Source organism: Lynx rufus, unplaced genomic scaffold, assembly GCF_022079265.1.
Source record: "Lynx rufus isolate CCGP_SWC_20201006 ecotype Redwood Valley unplaced genomic scaffold, mLynRuf1.p SCAF_15, whole genome shotgun sequence".
Classification (NCBI taxonomy): Eukaryota; Metazoa; Chordata; class Mammalia; order Carnivora; family Felidae; genus Lynx; species Lynx rufus.
The window spans coordinates 54,529,906-54,544,070 of NW_025814829.1; the positions used below are offsets into that span (position 1 = coordinate 54,529,906).

At 37.9% G+C, this 14,165-nt stretch overlaps 1 protein-coding gene across 2 annotated transcripts in view; it reads left to right on the forward strand.

Moving 5' to 3' along the window:
- FMN2 (formin 2) overlaps positions 1 to 11,731 on the forward strand; it is a 393,006-nt gene extending 381,275 nt beyond the window's left edge. For both annotated transcript variants that reach the window (XM_047076425.1, XM_047076426.1), the window contains 2 exons: positions 9,849 to 9,930; positions 11,705 to 11,731. In XM_047076425.1, coding sequence (XP_046932381.1) covers positions 9,849 to 9,930; positions 11,705 to 11,731 — 109 coding nt within the window. The remainder of the gene's footprint in view (positions 1 to 9,848; positions 9,931 to 11,704) is intronic.
- The last annotated feature ends 2,434 nt before the right edge of the window (positions 11,732 to 14,165 follow it).

A 14,165-nucleotide genomic window follows, 5' to 3' on the forward strand; every position in this document is an offset into this window, starting at 1 on the left:
CTCGCGGTCCGGGAGTTCGAGCCCCGCGTCGGGCTCTGGGCTGATGGCTCAGAGCCTGGAGCCTGTTTCCAATTCTGTGTCTCCCTCTCTCTCTGCCCCTCCCCCGTTCATGATCTGTCTCTCTCTGTCCCAAAAATAAATAAACGTTGAAAAAAAAAATTTAAAATTTAATCTCCAATTATTTTGAGGATTTGTATTTTAAAAAAACATTGGAAAAGTTTCTCTTTCTTCTGTATTCTTAGATTTGTACTGATTACAATTCACATATCTTATTCAGAGAACCACATAAAAAATTCTCCAAAAAATTAGGATCAAGAAAATGTGGTGGTAGTTTTGCTTTATCCAGACAATCTTACGTGCTTTCCTTTTTCAAAGATGAACGCTTATAGCCCATTGTGTTTCCATTAATACTTTTCCTTGAATAAAGTTCAAAACTTGTCCATTTATGGTGCTTCTCCCCAGTATCTGGTAAAACACATGTGTCCATTTTTGTAAATAGTTTCTCTTCTCAAAAATCACTTTAAACTGCCACATTTTATATGTTCAGAGTTTTAAAAGATTCAATCTGAAGGATCAAATACTTCTAAATAAATAAAAATTAAATAATACAAATTAATATAGTGAATGGAAATATATATAAATATGTGATAAATATATAAATGGAAATAAATAGAAAGAGGAAGGTATAAATGGTTGTATATTTCATATTCTGCATGTGTCTGTGTAGTGAAAGACAATGTAGTTCAGTGGCTACAACTAGAACTCTGGAGGTGGATTTTTGTGTTTGTCTGGATTTGAACCACAGATCTGCCACAACTTGGTGTATGACCCCGAGCAAATAATTTGACCACTTTAAGTTTCAGTTTCCTCATTGTAGAAGTTGAGTAACTATAGTATCTACCCATGGGATTATATTACAAGATTTAGAGGAGATAATATCTCCTTAGCCCATTGCCTGGCATATAACAAGTCCTTAGTAAGTGTTAGATGCTACAGTGATGAGCCAGGTGCTGTGCTGGGCATGGGATAATGGAGTGGAAAGACGTTCTGTTCTCTGCCTTCAAGGAGCTTATATCATAGTGTCTTTTAAGATGCTCTTTCTGTGGAAGCTCTCTAAAGGGAAAAAGATATTGAACTTGGGAAATAAAATGAAGATCATCTATCCCAATTCACTTCCCATTATAGGAATACCATTTTTACAGTACTAATAAGTGGACATTAAGCTCATGATTTTGTACCCTTTCTAGAGAGAATGATATGGAAAGAATACAGACTCTGAAGTTGACCAGATCACTCATTCCATTATTATATGACCTCAAGAACCTCTCTGAATCCCACGCTCCTCCTTTCTAGAATAGCATGATTACATTTCTCATGCTTGGTTGCCAGATGGTTGGAGGAGGTGGTCACATGGAGCACTCACTGTGTCTGAAACATTACTGGCTTACTGTTCACTTTCCTCAAATAAAAAAACATCTCCATTATTTTTTGGCATCTGTGATTGTTAGGACAGTTTTCTCCATTCTCAGATTAACCTGTCTCATATAAATTTTGCCAGTTAATTGTGCTCGATCCTCTTCAATGGGATGCTTTGTAAAGCAAGAACGTAACCAGATGTAGTGACACCCTGTTATGTTTTTTTAGGATGTTTGACCATCATAAACTCATCTAAGTGTCCTCTCACCTATCATTTCACTTTCCTGTCTGCAGACATCCCATTAGAGATTCTTCAAATGCTTTGTTGAAAAGAAGATGTATTACATCTATGTCATTTATCTTTTCCACTAACCTAGGAGCTAATAAGAGTTAGTGAGAGTAGTTTGACATGATTTCATGTTAAATCCTACAGGCTTCTAATGATTCATATAGTGTATATAAACTTAATTTTTCTATAAGATAGAAGAAAGTGAATATGATATACTAAATTTTCATAAATTTTATGTGTACTCACAACTAAATTGTTATTTATGGTTGGAATTATAGTAGTAAATCAGTAAACTCAAAGATCAAGTCAGATAGAACCCTGCATAGTTTGCTCAGTATGTGAATTGGACATCCAGACTCATTGCTTAAGAGTTCACTGGAAGAAGAAGGCAAAAAAAGATATTTAAATCAAAGTCCCAGTTATTGGTCAAAATTTATCCCCGTGCATTTTTTAGCTTACTCTCAGTTTCTCTGTTCATCATCATTTATTCAGTTATTTTTCAAACGTCTAATGAATACTCACCTGTGTGAGCTTTATTATTATTCCTGGGAATGTAAAAATGAATGTGCATGATCCCCAATCTCAAGGAACTTAGTATTCAACAAGGCAAAAGACAGATACATAAATGTAGCTGTAAGTCTTTAAAATACACCTTCCTAGAGGGTCCTATATACTTTCTATAGGATGGTATTTTTGAGCTTAACTTGAGGGATCCTTGGAAGGAAAAGAAAGAGAATGGGTAGTCCCATAGAAACTGATCTAGCAAAGATCTCCTACAGGGATGATTAGTGGTTATGCATAGTTGGAGCCCAGGGAACATTGTGGAGACTAAGGAGAAATTAGGTTACTTGTAAATGGCCTTGAATACCTCACTAGGAAACTTAGTATTTTCTTGGCAAATGAATAAGTGGCTCAGATGTGATTCCCATGTTTGGGGAATTTGTGAAAGATGGATTAGAACAGTGTAAAAGCCATTCTGGAGGGTGTGGCAGTGGTCGAGTGGCATTAAGGAGGAGCCTTGAAAACAATCAGAAATAGTGGAATTTAGGTTGGGACAGATTTAAACATCATTACTAAGGAATCATTGATAACGGAACTTGTTACCATTTACATATGCATGGAGGGTTGGTGAAGAGGGAAAGAAAATTCAGTGGATGAATGGTTATGGATGGTTATGTTCTTTTTTTTATTTAATTTTAATCCAATTAATAAAACATTAATTTTTTAACGTTTGTTTATTTGTTGGGGAAGAGGGGAAGAGAGAAAGAAAATCTCAACCAGGCTCCGCACTGTCAGTGCAGAGCCCTAAACAGGGCTCAAACTCATGAACTGTGAGATCATGACCTGAGCTAAAATCAAGAATCGGACGATAAACTGATCTACTATCCAGACAGGTGCCCTGGATGGTTATGTCCTTAACCAAGGCCTGGGTGGGAAAGGAAAGAAGAATGTCCACTGGGATCTGGAGCTCAGGGGAAAGATCAGAACTAGAGGTGTGGATCTGAAAGTCTTCAGCATAGTTGGAACTATCACGTAGGGATTGCCTGTAGACACCACAGGGTCAACATTAGACCCTGGATGGTGGGGGGTGGGGGGAGGGAGTTTAATAAATAAGCAGTAGAAGAGACTGAGCAAGCATGTCCAGAAAAACAGTTGGAAACCATTTGAGGTGCAAATGCAATGTTTCTCTGAAAAGCTGGATACTGTCAGTGATGAAATTCAGAAATTCACATGTTCTTGAGAAAACTGAAGTCCTTTTTACTTGAGGGTAATAAGTGACATTTTTGGTTGATTGTTCCCATTGTGTCCCTAGGGGTTTTGTGATGTTTTTGTGTGTGTATTTTAAATCATTAAGGTCAAAGGGAGAGAAGACAGAGCCAGGAGTAACCTCCCCCCAGATCACCTTTAATTCCACAAGGCGTCTAACACCTACTTCCATCTTTACCTGGAGAGAGACACCCATAACTTTAAAGCCAGCTCCCCTAACCAGCCTTTGTCTAGAATCTCTCACGGCCCCTCTTCTCTGTGTGTTTATATGTGGGTCTTTTTTTCGCTTTTCTCTTAGAAAATTGTAAATTTTGTAGTCAGGCACAATGGTGTTGCGTTTCAGCGAAGTACATTGTGAACTGGTAATAACGATAATGATGTCTACTCTTAGCTGCTTCTTCTCTGTATCGGGATCTCCAGCGTGTGACATACCAGTGCTGGGCTACACTTAAATCTCTCACAGGCTGTAGACTCCAGCAAGGAATCCAGCTGCTCACAGCAAGCCTCATTGGAGCCAGCAGGAAGTGAATCTGTCTGCCACAGATACTTCTTTAAACCAAATTATTAATGTTTAGTGGCAGAAAAGCGACTCCCTTTCTCCTTCCCCTGAATGATGAGAGCATATCTGTTTTCTTGATAAGATTGTGGCCAGCGTGGCCTTTGCTCTAGAAGGTAGATAAAATGATTCTGCCTGCAGGCTACAGGGATGTCTGGTTTCTTTTCTCTGTTTCTGTGCCGAGTGTATCTCCCTTATTCATCTCACAAACTGTCTTTAAACTTAATCACACTGAACTTTTTGTATATGTTTGCCTCACAATAAATGAGTCTGGGGCTGGGAGGAGTGGGGGAAGTGCAGATAAAAATACGTCTTTATTAGGAGAGAAATAAGAAACCACTCTCTTTGTTTAGAAAAACCCTTAGGTTAAATATGCCCAGTTATAATAAGGGAAAAATTTGAGAAAGTTTCCATTTGTTCTGAAAAATACCAAAATAAAAATAATTGGAATGCAAATTAGTTTCAGCAAATTCTGTGTGATAAAAAATATTTTTCATATTTTCATTCTCCTGGGCTCAAATTGTCTGTGCTTCATAATTTCTGAATCCATAACTGCTTCAAACCAAAGGAAGTTGTTACAACTGAGGATATTTGCATATAAGAAATTTAAAAAGCCTATAGATGTATTAAAGTCTACTATTTTTTAGGTTACATTTACAGCTTTATTTTTTAGAAAATAAATGTAATATAAAAGTTTTTTAAAGTAAATTTAAATTTAAGCTTTAATACTTGAAAGTGTTTTCTTTTTCTCTGGTCACTTTGCCCTGGACTGCAAAAAACAGTCTCATCTGAGAGATAATCTCACAGTCCTATTCCTCACAAAATGATTCCCTCCCTACCCTGAGGTAGGCCTACAAAATCTGTCCTTACCAATTAATGGTGTCACCCATCTTTACCTTGATAAGCTTGAATTTCAGGTTTTATATTCATTCCAAATTGCTTTCCATCTTTGAGGACAACCTGCTGAGTAAGCATGCCGGGTGGTACAATATGACGAGAGGCGTGCAGTGTCTTAGAATCTCAGAGTCTTAGACCTTTAGAGCCCTAAAGCCCTGCCTATCTGTAAGTCCGACTTCTGGCCTTGCCAGCCTTCCAGACACAGCTGGGAGCCCTGAAGTATGTGGGAGGTGGGGAGAAGGCCTGTGGCGGCTACAATTACTGCCTCCAGGTCCGGGAACTCCCTTCGTTTAGCTAGCATTGAACTCGGTGTTCTAATTTGAAGCCCATTTAAAGTAGCTTGGTGATCTGGTTTTCCCGTCTGGAGAAGATAGAAATTATTGAAGAAGATAGAGTCTCTACTCGAGGCAGGCGTGCTGGTGCCAGTGAGAAGTGCTCACAACCTGCTATCTTAGAAAGAGAAAGCTTAACGTGGACACAAAGTAAATACAGCAAAGTACAAGTGTTAGGTCCACGCAGGGGTGAGCTGCCACATGGGTATATATTTTAGGAGGCCTTGAGGGTGGCCCTGTATCAGCACATTACAACAGTGATGAAGGCAGTGACGAACACGGGCCATCAAGTAAAAGTTAAATTGTGCCTCCGTTTATTGAAGAGAAAAGTTTGATTTTTTTCAGAAAGGCTTTATTCAAAATTGGTTATACAGAGTTGGCCCTTGAAGGGAGCAAGTCTCCATCTTTTGGGAATCGCATATTGATTCGTGTCACTCTTTCTAATTGTTGCCTGAACGAAACTTTGCTTAGAACAAAAATTATTTTGTTCAAATTGGTCACCGACTCTATTTGCCAAACCTGATTCCATATATGCCATTTGGTTATTTCCTATAATTAAATTCTCCCTCTAAAAAAATGTCTCATGTTATGATTACTTTTGACCTTTCATTTAAGAGATAAATATGTACTTTCAATATTTATTCAGCCTGGTTTTGTTTCTTAAGTTCTGCAGACAATAAAGGCTATTAACAGCGAAATATTAGCACAAACGTCAAATTCTACAGCCATTATATACCACTCAGTATCCTTCTCTTCGGTCTAAAAGGCAATGCTACATTTCCTGTTTTCTAGTCTCTGCTTTCTGTGTTGTTTTTCCAAGATCACTAGAGGTGATGAGTGGAAGAGTTTTCATTATCATATGATTTGTTTTTGCTCATATTTTCTTTCTGTAATCTAGATTGCAGATTAGAAGTTGCAACTGTTAAATGAGCCTATCAAAGATGTCATCTGAAATTTTTTACTTCCCTTTTTAGTTCTCTAATAGGGTGAAATCTTGATTAACAAATGCCCTGGCAGTCCCCTTTGTGTGACTGCAACCAGATTCAAAAGAACATGTCTTCATGAATCATGCAAGGTCGGTACCTCATCCCAGTCCTCACCCTAATCAGAGTTTAAACTCAAGTGCAGGCAACATTTGAAAGCTACGGGCTATCTTCTTTGGCCTACCCATGGTTTCCTCTCTCTCCTTTCTCTTTTTATAAATGAAGAATCGTCCCTGTTTTTACTCCCCATCTCCTTTCCAAACAGGACGTAGTGGTCGTCTTTATTTATTGTTTGAAATGTTATCACCACCATGCTTTTTCACTTAAAGCCTGTGATGTCTAGTTGTGAGATAAACATCTTTTTCCTTCTCCGTTTAAGAAATTTTCGGCATGATTGAATGAGGGGTGAGGCAGGAGGGAAAGAGGGTGGAACATGGACAAGTAGTTACTCAATAGGCCTAACTTGGATGAGCCAGCCGACGAGCCCGCCACACTCGCCCAGATGGAGAGCAAACGGGAGACGCTCATAAGGACAGCTGCCTCAGCCCTCTCTCTCCTTCCCGGCTTCTCCCTTGTTATGCTTCTTATTTCTGCCAACTCTGGCAGTGTATCTCACCTCCAGGGACACATTCTTTTTTCCTGCCTAAAGTGTGGAAAAAATGTCTTGTTGTCAGAGTTTTGCTGAAATAAAATTGGCATTTGGAAGAAGCCGCATTTGCTGGGAAGCTTAGGAGGGGTGCAACTCCACAAAGTGCTGAAGCGAGCAAGTTCTCGGGGTATGGGCCGGGACCCAGTGTGCACTGGGAAGAGAGAGGGGTGAGGAAGCACAGTGGCCAGGGGCTCAGGGCGGCTGCCCAGGCCGGGTTTCAGGGGAATACCTTGGTGCCAGGGTGCAGTTTCTCAGTGTTGCCCACTGGCCGTGTTCATCACATTCTGGGGTGCTGCTTAGATTCCCACCCATTACAGGGCTTGCACCGGAGGGAGGCGGGCCGAGAGAACGGCATTTTAACATCTGTTCCATGCCTGTGCCCTTAAATCTGAATAGCAACTACTTAAGGTTCTGGTGCTTCGGGTCTCAGGTCCCCAAATCGTTTATTTGTGCCTATCTAGAGGTGCCTAGGATGCAGTGACTGACTCACCCGAGCCATGCACGTCAGAAACTGGAACACAAGGCAGAAGCCAGTTCAATCATTGGCTTCTAAGGGTGTAGGCATCCCGTGACAGCACAGGAGGGAAGTGTGTATGTTCTCTAATCTCACTGCGGTATTCCTTGTCTCACTCGGTCTTTACACATATTATTCTTTCATCTTCTGTCCCGTTTCCCCTTCTGGGAAAGGTAAGAGCAGTTAAGACTTCTCTTTGAATCAAGGCTCAGCTGTCAACCTGTTCCAGAAAGATTCCCACAATCCCTATCCTCCTCCTGGACATGGCTGAACCTCTACAATCCTAGGTGGTGGTGCTTAATGCACACACGTGATTTACTTACGTGGGTAGCTCTCCAATTAGACAGTGAATGTAATTGTCCTTATAAAACTGAGCCAAGCCTAGTGCGTGGCCTGGAGTCACTGCTCCGTAAATGATTGTCAAATGAAGGAGCGAGCTAAATCTTGTGAGGGTTCCTTGACGCACATTGCAATTTTCGTCATCTCTGCTGTAAGGAATGGCTGAATTTGTTTTTGTGTAAAATTAAATATGTTTGTCTTCCCGTGATCCTTAGAAAAATGTGTTGTAAAGGCAAAATAGGGACACTGGGGTGGTTCAGTCCAACTTCGGCTCAGGTCACGATCTCCCAGTTCCTGAGTTTAAGCCCCACATCGGGCTCTGTGCTGACAGCTTAGAGCCTAGAGCGGGCTTCAGATTCTGTGTCTCCCTCTCTTGCTGCCCCTCCCCTGTTCATGCTCTGTCTCTCTATCTCTCTCAAAAATAAAGAAACATTAAAAAAATTTTAAAGCAAAATAAATATGATAGTGAGAAAATAAAAATGCTTTGGTGATCTAAGTTTTTGTGAAGTACTTTATTTTTTTTTTAAATAAATGTCACGAAATAGTTTAAAGAGCTCCAAGTAACTTTAAGAGGGGATCCGCTGGATTTTGGCTTAGTGCTTACAAAAAAAGATTTTTTAATTCCCCGTCCAAATAGTTACACTTAAATTTACTGGTAGCTATTTCAGAGGAAGATGGGAACTCCTGCAATCCTTTGTTATAAAGAAAATGTTTTTGTCTTCAAATGTTTGGAGGAAGGATTAAAGGCAATTTATGGCTCGGACAAAAAGTAATAAAAAGGAGTTGCAATGGAGCATATTCTAAATTGTCGTCATTTTCTGGAATTACTAATAATATCAACTCAGGCATTTTATGTCCAAAAGGAATTACTTTCATTCGTCACGCTTTAATGTAAACTCTAGTACCAATCTTAGAGCTACTATGCTGGATCGTTTGCTTCCTTCACGGTTTCAAAACAGGTATTCATTCAGTTATGTGATAGAGGAATTCTGCCATTAAATCTTTTACCACAGGGCTCAAGAAATATATTTGTAATTCATTTCTTTCAGGAAATAAGCTCGAAGATCTGAATTTTAAAAATCTTTTATTAAGATAAGTCACAGCCTTTTAAGTTTTTTCCAGAAATGCTCCACTTTTAATCTCCAAGGGTATTATGATAATAAAAAAAATAAATTAACCTGATAGGCTAGTTTTCCTACTTATGGAACCCCTTTTTATTAGTATAATCCCAGTTTAAAAATTTCTTACTATTTGTTTAATTAAAACAATCACATATACTTTTTATAGCATTTTACGGTTTATAAGGAACATTTTAAATAAAATATTTTTGATCTTTGTAACAACTCTGTAGCAATAATAGTAATACTATTAAATAGTATTAAGCCTTTTTACTATTTGAGGGAATACAAGAGTTGATAGTATAAGGACATTACCCGGTATCAAATAGCAGATCCAGAACTTAATGGAGAACTTACCTCTGAATAACATCCTTTCTTAACTATACCTCTAGTAAATTTGGTGCTGTTTTCCTTGGAGCGTGTTTTTAAAAATAACTCCTAGAAGTGTCAAAATATTATTATTGTGCACTCTATTTTCTGTTTTCAAACAAATGGTCGGTTCTGTTGCTTGATGAAGTATTCACTGCAAATGACTTTCAGACATGGGTAAGTGTGATGTGGAAATTGAATCCAAAATAATTTTAAATAGGCATATGAATTTTTATATGATATTGTTGATTGATTTTAATGCTTCAGATTTATGTAATAGAGCCAATCTCAGTACCCTTAGCTGAAAATGAGGGATATTTCCTTAATTTATTCTACAAAAGACTCCTTTAATGTAGGACGAAATGTAGATATAAAAATTTTCATGTGTTTGTATATCATTCCATTTGACCCCCTTTGATTCCAGGGTGAGAACCCGTGAATGAGTTAGCCTCTAGTTCAATGTTTTTGAATCAAATGTCAGATAATGTTCTTGTGTATGTGATATTTTCTCCAATGATTCAAATCCTTAATGAGTTGCTACTTGCCCACCTACCATAAGGTGAATTCCAGTGATCTATGTAGGACTCTGTTTAAATACATGTGTTTTCTCTCCACCCAGAGTAAAAGAAGCCGAAGAGGTGTGTAGGCAGAAAAAGGGAAAATCACTTTATAAAATAAAACCAAGACATGACTCTGGAATTGTAAGTATTTAACTCTCCCCTTTTTTAACTTGTGATTTTCTTTGGCTTTTAAACATAATTTTCATAACATATTCAAACTCACATAATGACACTTTAATTATTTTCCTCTTAACTATGAATGGATGCTATGCTCTGACTTGAAGAATCTCCTTTTCTGTATGCTTTTGATCAGGCTCAAAGGCTAAGAGAATCTCAGTATCGACATTCAGAGCTTAAGATTTAAGACAAATCTCCTAAAGGAATGCATCTACCTGCGTGTGTGTGTGTTGGTGAGGTTTGGGGAGCAATTTTTCACTTTCTCCATTACACATGTATCACCAGTACAGGGCCGTATTTGAACCCAGAGTAGGCTGTTATAATTGGAATTAGCACCATTGGGATCTAAAACACGATGGGAAATGCTGAGTACTAGTAGCATTGCCCTTTGCTCAGACCAGGGGGCTCAGACCCAGCTTGTACTCACAAATGACTCTATAGAGTTGGCTGTGTATCAGCTGTAAACTAACAGCCTGACCTCAACAAGCTTATTTAGCGTTCCTACTTACCCACTTTCTTTAAAACACCACTTTCACACCCTGGGAGGCAGGGCTTGGTAGAAATGATGAGTTTTCTGGGGTGCCCTGGAGGCTCAGTAGGTTAAGCGTCTGACTTTGGCTCAAGTTATGATCTCACAATTCGTGAGTTCAAGCCCCACATTGGGCTCTCTGCTGTCAGCACAGAGCCCGCTTCAGATCCTCAGTCTCCCTCTCTCTGCCCTCCTCTGCTTACACTCTCAAAAGAAAAAAAAAAAAAAAAAGACAAGTTTCCTTTATGACACACTGTCAGTATTTTTTTTTTAAATGTTTTGAGGTTTTATCACTTGGTACCACAAGAGTAAGTAAATGATGCTGTTTTAAGTGAAAAGTTGTTTTAGGCCTTAAAATAGGAAAACTTTGAATTGGATTAGTCTAACGTAGTGTAAATGGAAAAGATAACGGGGTGCCTGGGTGGCTCAGTCAGTTGAGCATCCCGACTTTGGTTCAAGTCATGATATCGGGGTTCATGAGTTCAAGCCTTATGTTGGGCTCTGCTGTTAGTGGGGAGCCCACTTGGGATCCTCTGTCCCTCTCTGTCTGTGCCTCCTTCACTCACACACTCTCTCTCTCTCTTAAAAATAAATAACATTTAAAAAATGGAAAAGATATCAAAATAACCCAAATTGGAATATGATTAAACCCTACTTAGAAAAAGTTAGGAATTACATCTCCACTTAAAATATATTTTCCCTTTAGTTTCTCTATATCAAAATTAATATTATCCAATGACAAGTATTACCTTATGGTTTAGGTTATTTTCTGCCTTTTTGATTTGAGTATAACCTTAAAGGTGCACTGAATGAGAAGGGAAAATCATTAATCAACCTAATCATGCTATTGTAAGGATATAAGAGAATGAACACTCAGGTCAATCTTTATGTATTTGTGTATAGGATGGAGAATGAGAAAGGTGAGCTGGTACTTTTTCACACTGGTGAGAAGCTGAATTTTTAAAGCCTTTTTTTTTTTTTTTTTTTTTTTTTGGTCTCAAAAATAATTGGTGATTTGGCTGGGGAAATTCTTACAGATAAAACGGATTTTGCTTATATATTCTTCCTTTCTGGGCTGGTGGATCTTCAACCTTTTCCTAGAGAATTTAATCCAAATGAAAAGATCTTGTTTGGGCTATTATATACTTCGTACATTTTTTAAGGTTCTTACTTCTAACTGTAACTTTTCTCTGGTGCATTTATTTTCAGAAAGCAAAGATAAGCATGAAAACATGAGCAATGAAAAGCAAAATGAACATGAGTCACTGCAACCACTTCCACAACATTCAGCTGACCTGAGGGTGGGAAGGAAACTATACCATTTTGTTCATTTTTCCTCTTGACCTCTAGCATAATCTTTGTGTTTTCTAGACAGTTCACCATTGTTGAATTTTACTGTACATTCATAAAAATGCAAAAGCAGTAGACCAGTGGAGAATTTGACACCTTTTCTTTTTGTAAAGTTTATGGTATAATATTGATAGACCAAAACAGCATGTATAAGAGGCAATATTTGCATTAATGCTGAACATGCTAAATGTTAACTTACAATTTACTTTTGTGAGAATATTCCTTATCCCAGCAAAACATTTTCCTTTCTACTGACAACCAGTACTCCATTTCACTGCATTTAGATTTATGGCTAAAATGTTATTTCTAGTGAATTGTTTGTATCAGTTTCATGTCTACATATAAATTTTCTATTTTAAAACTTAAGTACCATTTATATATCATAATCAAGGCTTCCCCAACTCTTGGGTTGCTCTCCATAACTATATATTTGTGAAAGAAGATTATCATTTTTTTACTCAAGTAAAAAATATAGCAAAAGGAAAGCCCTTTCCTATAAGTCATTTAATATAGGCAGAAATCAGAGTATTAAGTTTAATGAGGGTTTTTATCAGCCTGTGTTCTTTGAGACCGTACATAAAGCTAATCTTCAGCTAAAGTAAATTAAAGTTGTGCCTCTCTATAATGTTACCATTGGCCTTCACAAAGAAAATATGACTCAATATTTTGAAGGAATTTAAATAAATGATGTTCATAAAATTGCCAAACATGACTAATTGTTGGCAAAAAAAAAGTAAGTTTTCAGGTGGATTGGCATCTGTTAATTCACGTACCTGCCTGAGTGTTTTTACATGATTAGAATCATCTCTATGTGTTACAGCAGGTGATTAAAAGCTATAAAATGAGTATGTAATGATTTGTTACCTGAAGGAGCCTAGGAAAGGATTTTATTTTATTTCAAGGGGGAAGAAGAGTAAATCTCCCACTCTTTGTGAGAGTATTTTAAAGTCAGCTCAAGACACATTGTGATGGCTTTGTCTAATATTAATAGGTGGTTTTTTTTTTCTAATTCTTTTAATGATATTTGTTGGGGCTTATCGATGTTGATAAAGGGGAGAATTTCTTGCTATCAGAAACTAATTATGGAAAGACTTAAAAAAGAAAATGTCCTGAATCACAACTATGTTTGCATTTATGTAAAGTATGGTCTTTTACCTTTTAGTTTATAGTTTAAGTGCAAAGAAACAGTAGTGGACTTGGTTTGTTTTCTAGTCTTCCTGTCTCCTTCAGTCCCTCCAATGTGTATATTACCATTCTTCACTGTAATAATAGGGCATTTAACAAAGATCGCTATGTGCAATACTGTATTTAGTGTTTCTATTTCAATTTTTCTAGGATGTTAATTTATATGAAAATAAAATGAATAATAAAAGCGTTCTGTGCCTATTGTGTGTATATTGCCTAAGGATGCTTCCAAAATACCGTCATCATATTCAACATTGGGAGAAAATAAGTTACACTCTGAAGATTTTTTAAAAGTTCTGATTTCAGGTTTAACAATTGTTAGTAGGTAAGTGTTAAAAAAAATTGAATGCTTCTTATACAATCTTAAGGAAAAAGTATTTTCCACTTACGAATTGAAAGATGTTAATATTTGAGAAATCCTTTTTCCAAAAGTTAAAAGTTAGATGCAAAAATTCACTTGATACAGATTAAGTGGTGAAGGACTATTGGAAGATGATAAGGTCAAGGGGAAAACGATGGTGTAGATGGGATGGATATAGATGAGGAAATGGAAGGAATAAAAACTAAGCACTCTGCTAACAGAGAAGCATGAAAAGAGTTTCCTTTTCTTTATGAGTAAGTTTTGCATTTAGATTGATAATTTTTCAATTTAAACTCTTTTATCACCTGTACATTGACTTATCTACTTTGTGGCAAGGCTTGGTGCTAATAACTGAACGTCTCAAAGATCAAGGAACAATTTTATGAACATCATTTGTTTACATTCCTTAATCAAGTTGGGGGGAAATAAAGCAGCAATGACAGTTCACTACTGTCCAATGTAGAGAGCACAAAAAGCTGGGGTGCCTGGCTCAGTTGGTAGATCATGCGACCCTTGACCTCAGGGTTGTGAGCTCAAGCCCCACATTGGTAGTGGGGTCTACTTTTAGAAAAATATGGGGGGCGCCTGGGTGGCTCAGTCGGTTAAGCGTCCGACTTCAGCTCAGGTCACGATCTCGCGGTCCGTGAGTTCGGGCCCTGCGTCGGGCTCTGGGCTGATGGCTCAGAGCCTGGAGCCTGCTTCCGATTCTGTGTCTCCCTCTCTCTCTGCCCCTCCCCCGTTCATGCTGTCTCTCTCTGTCTCAAAAATAAATAA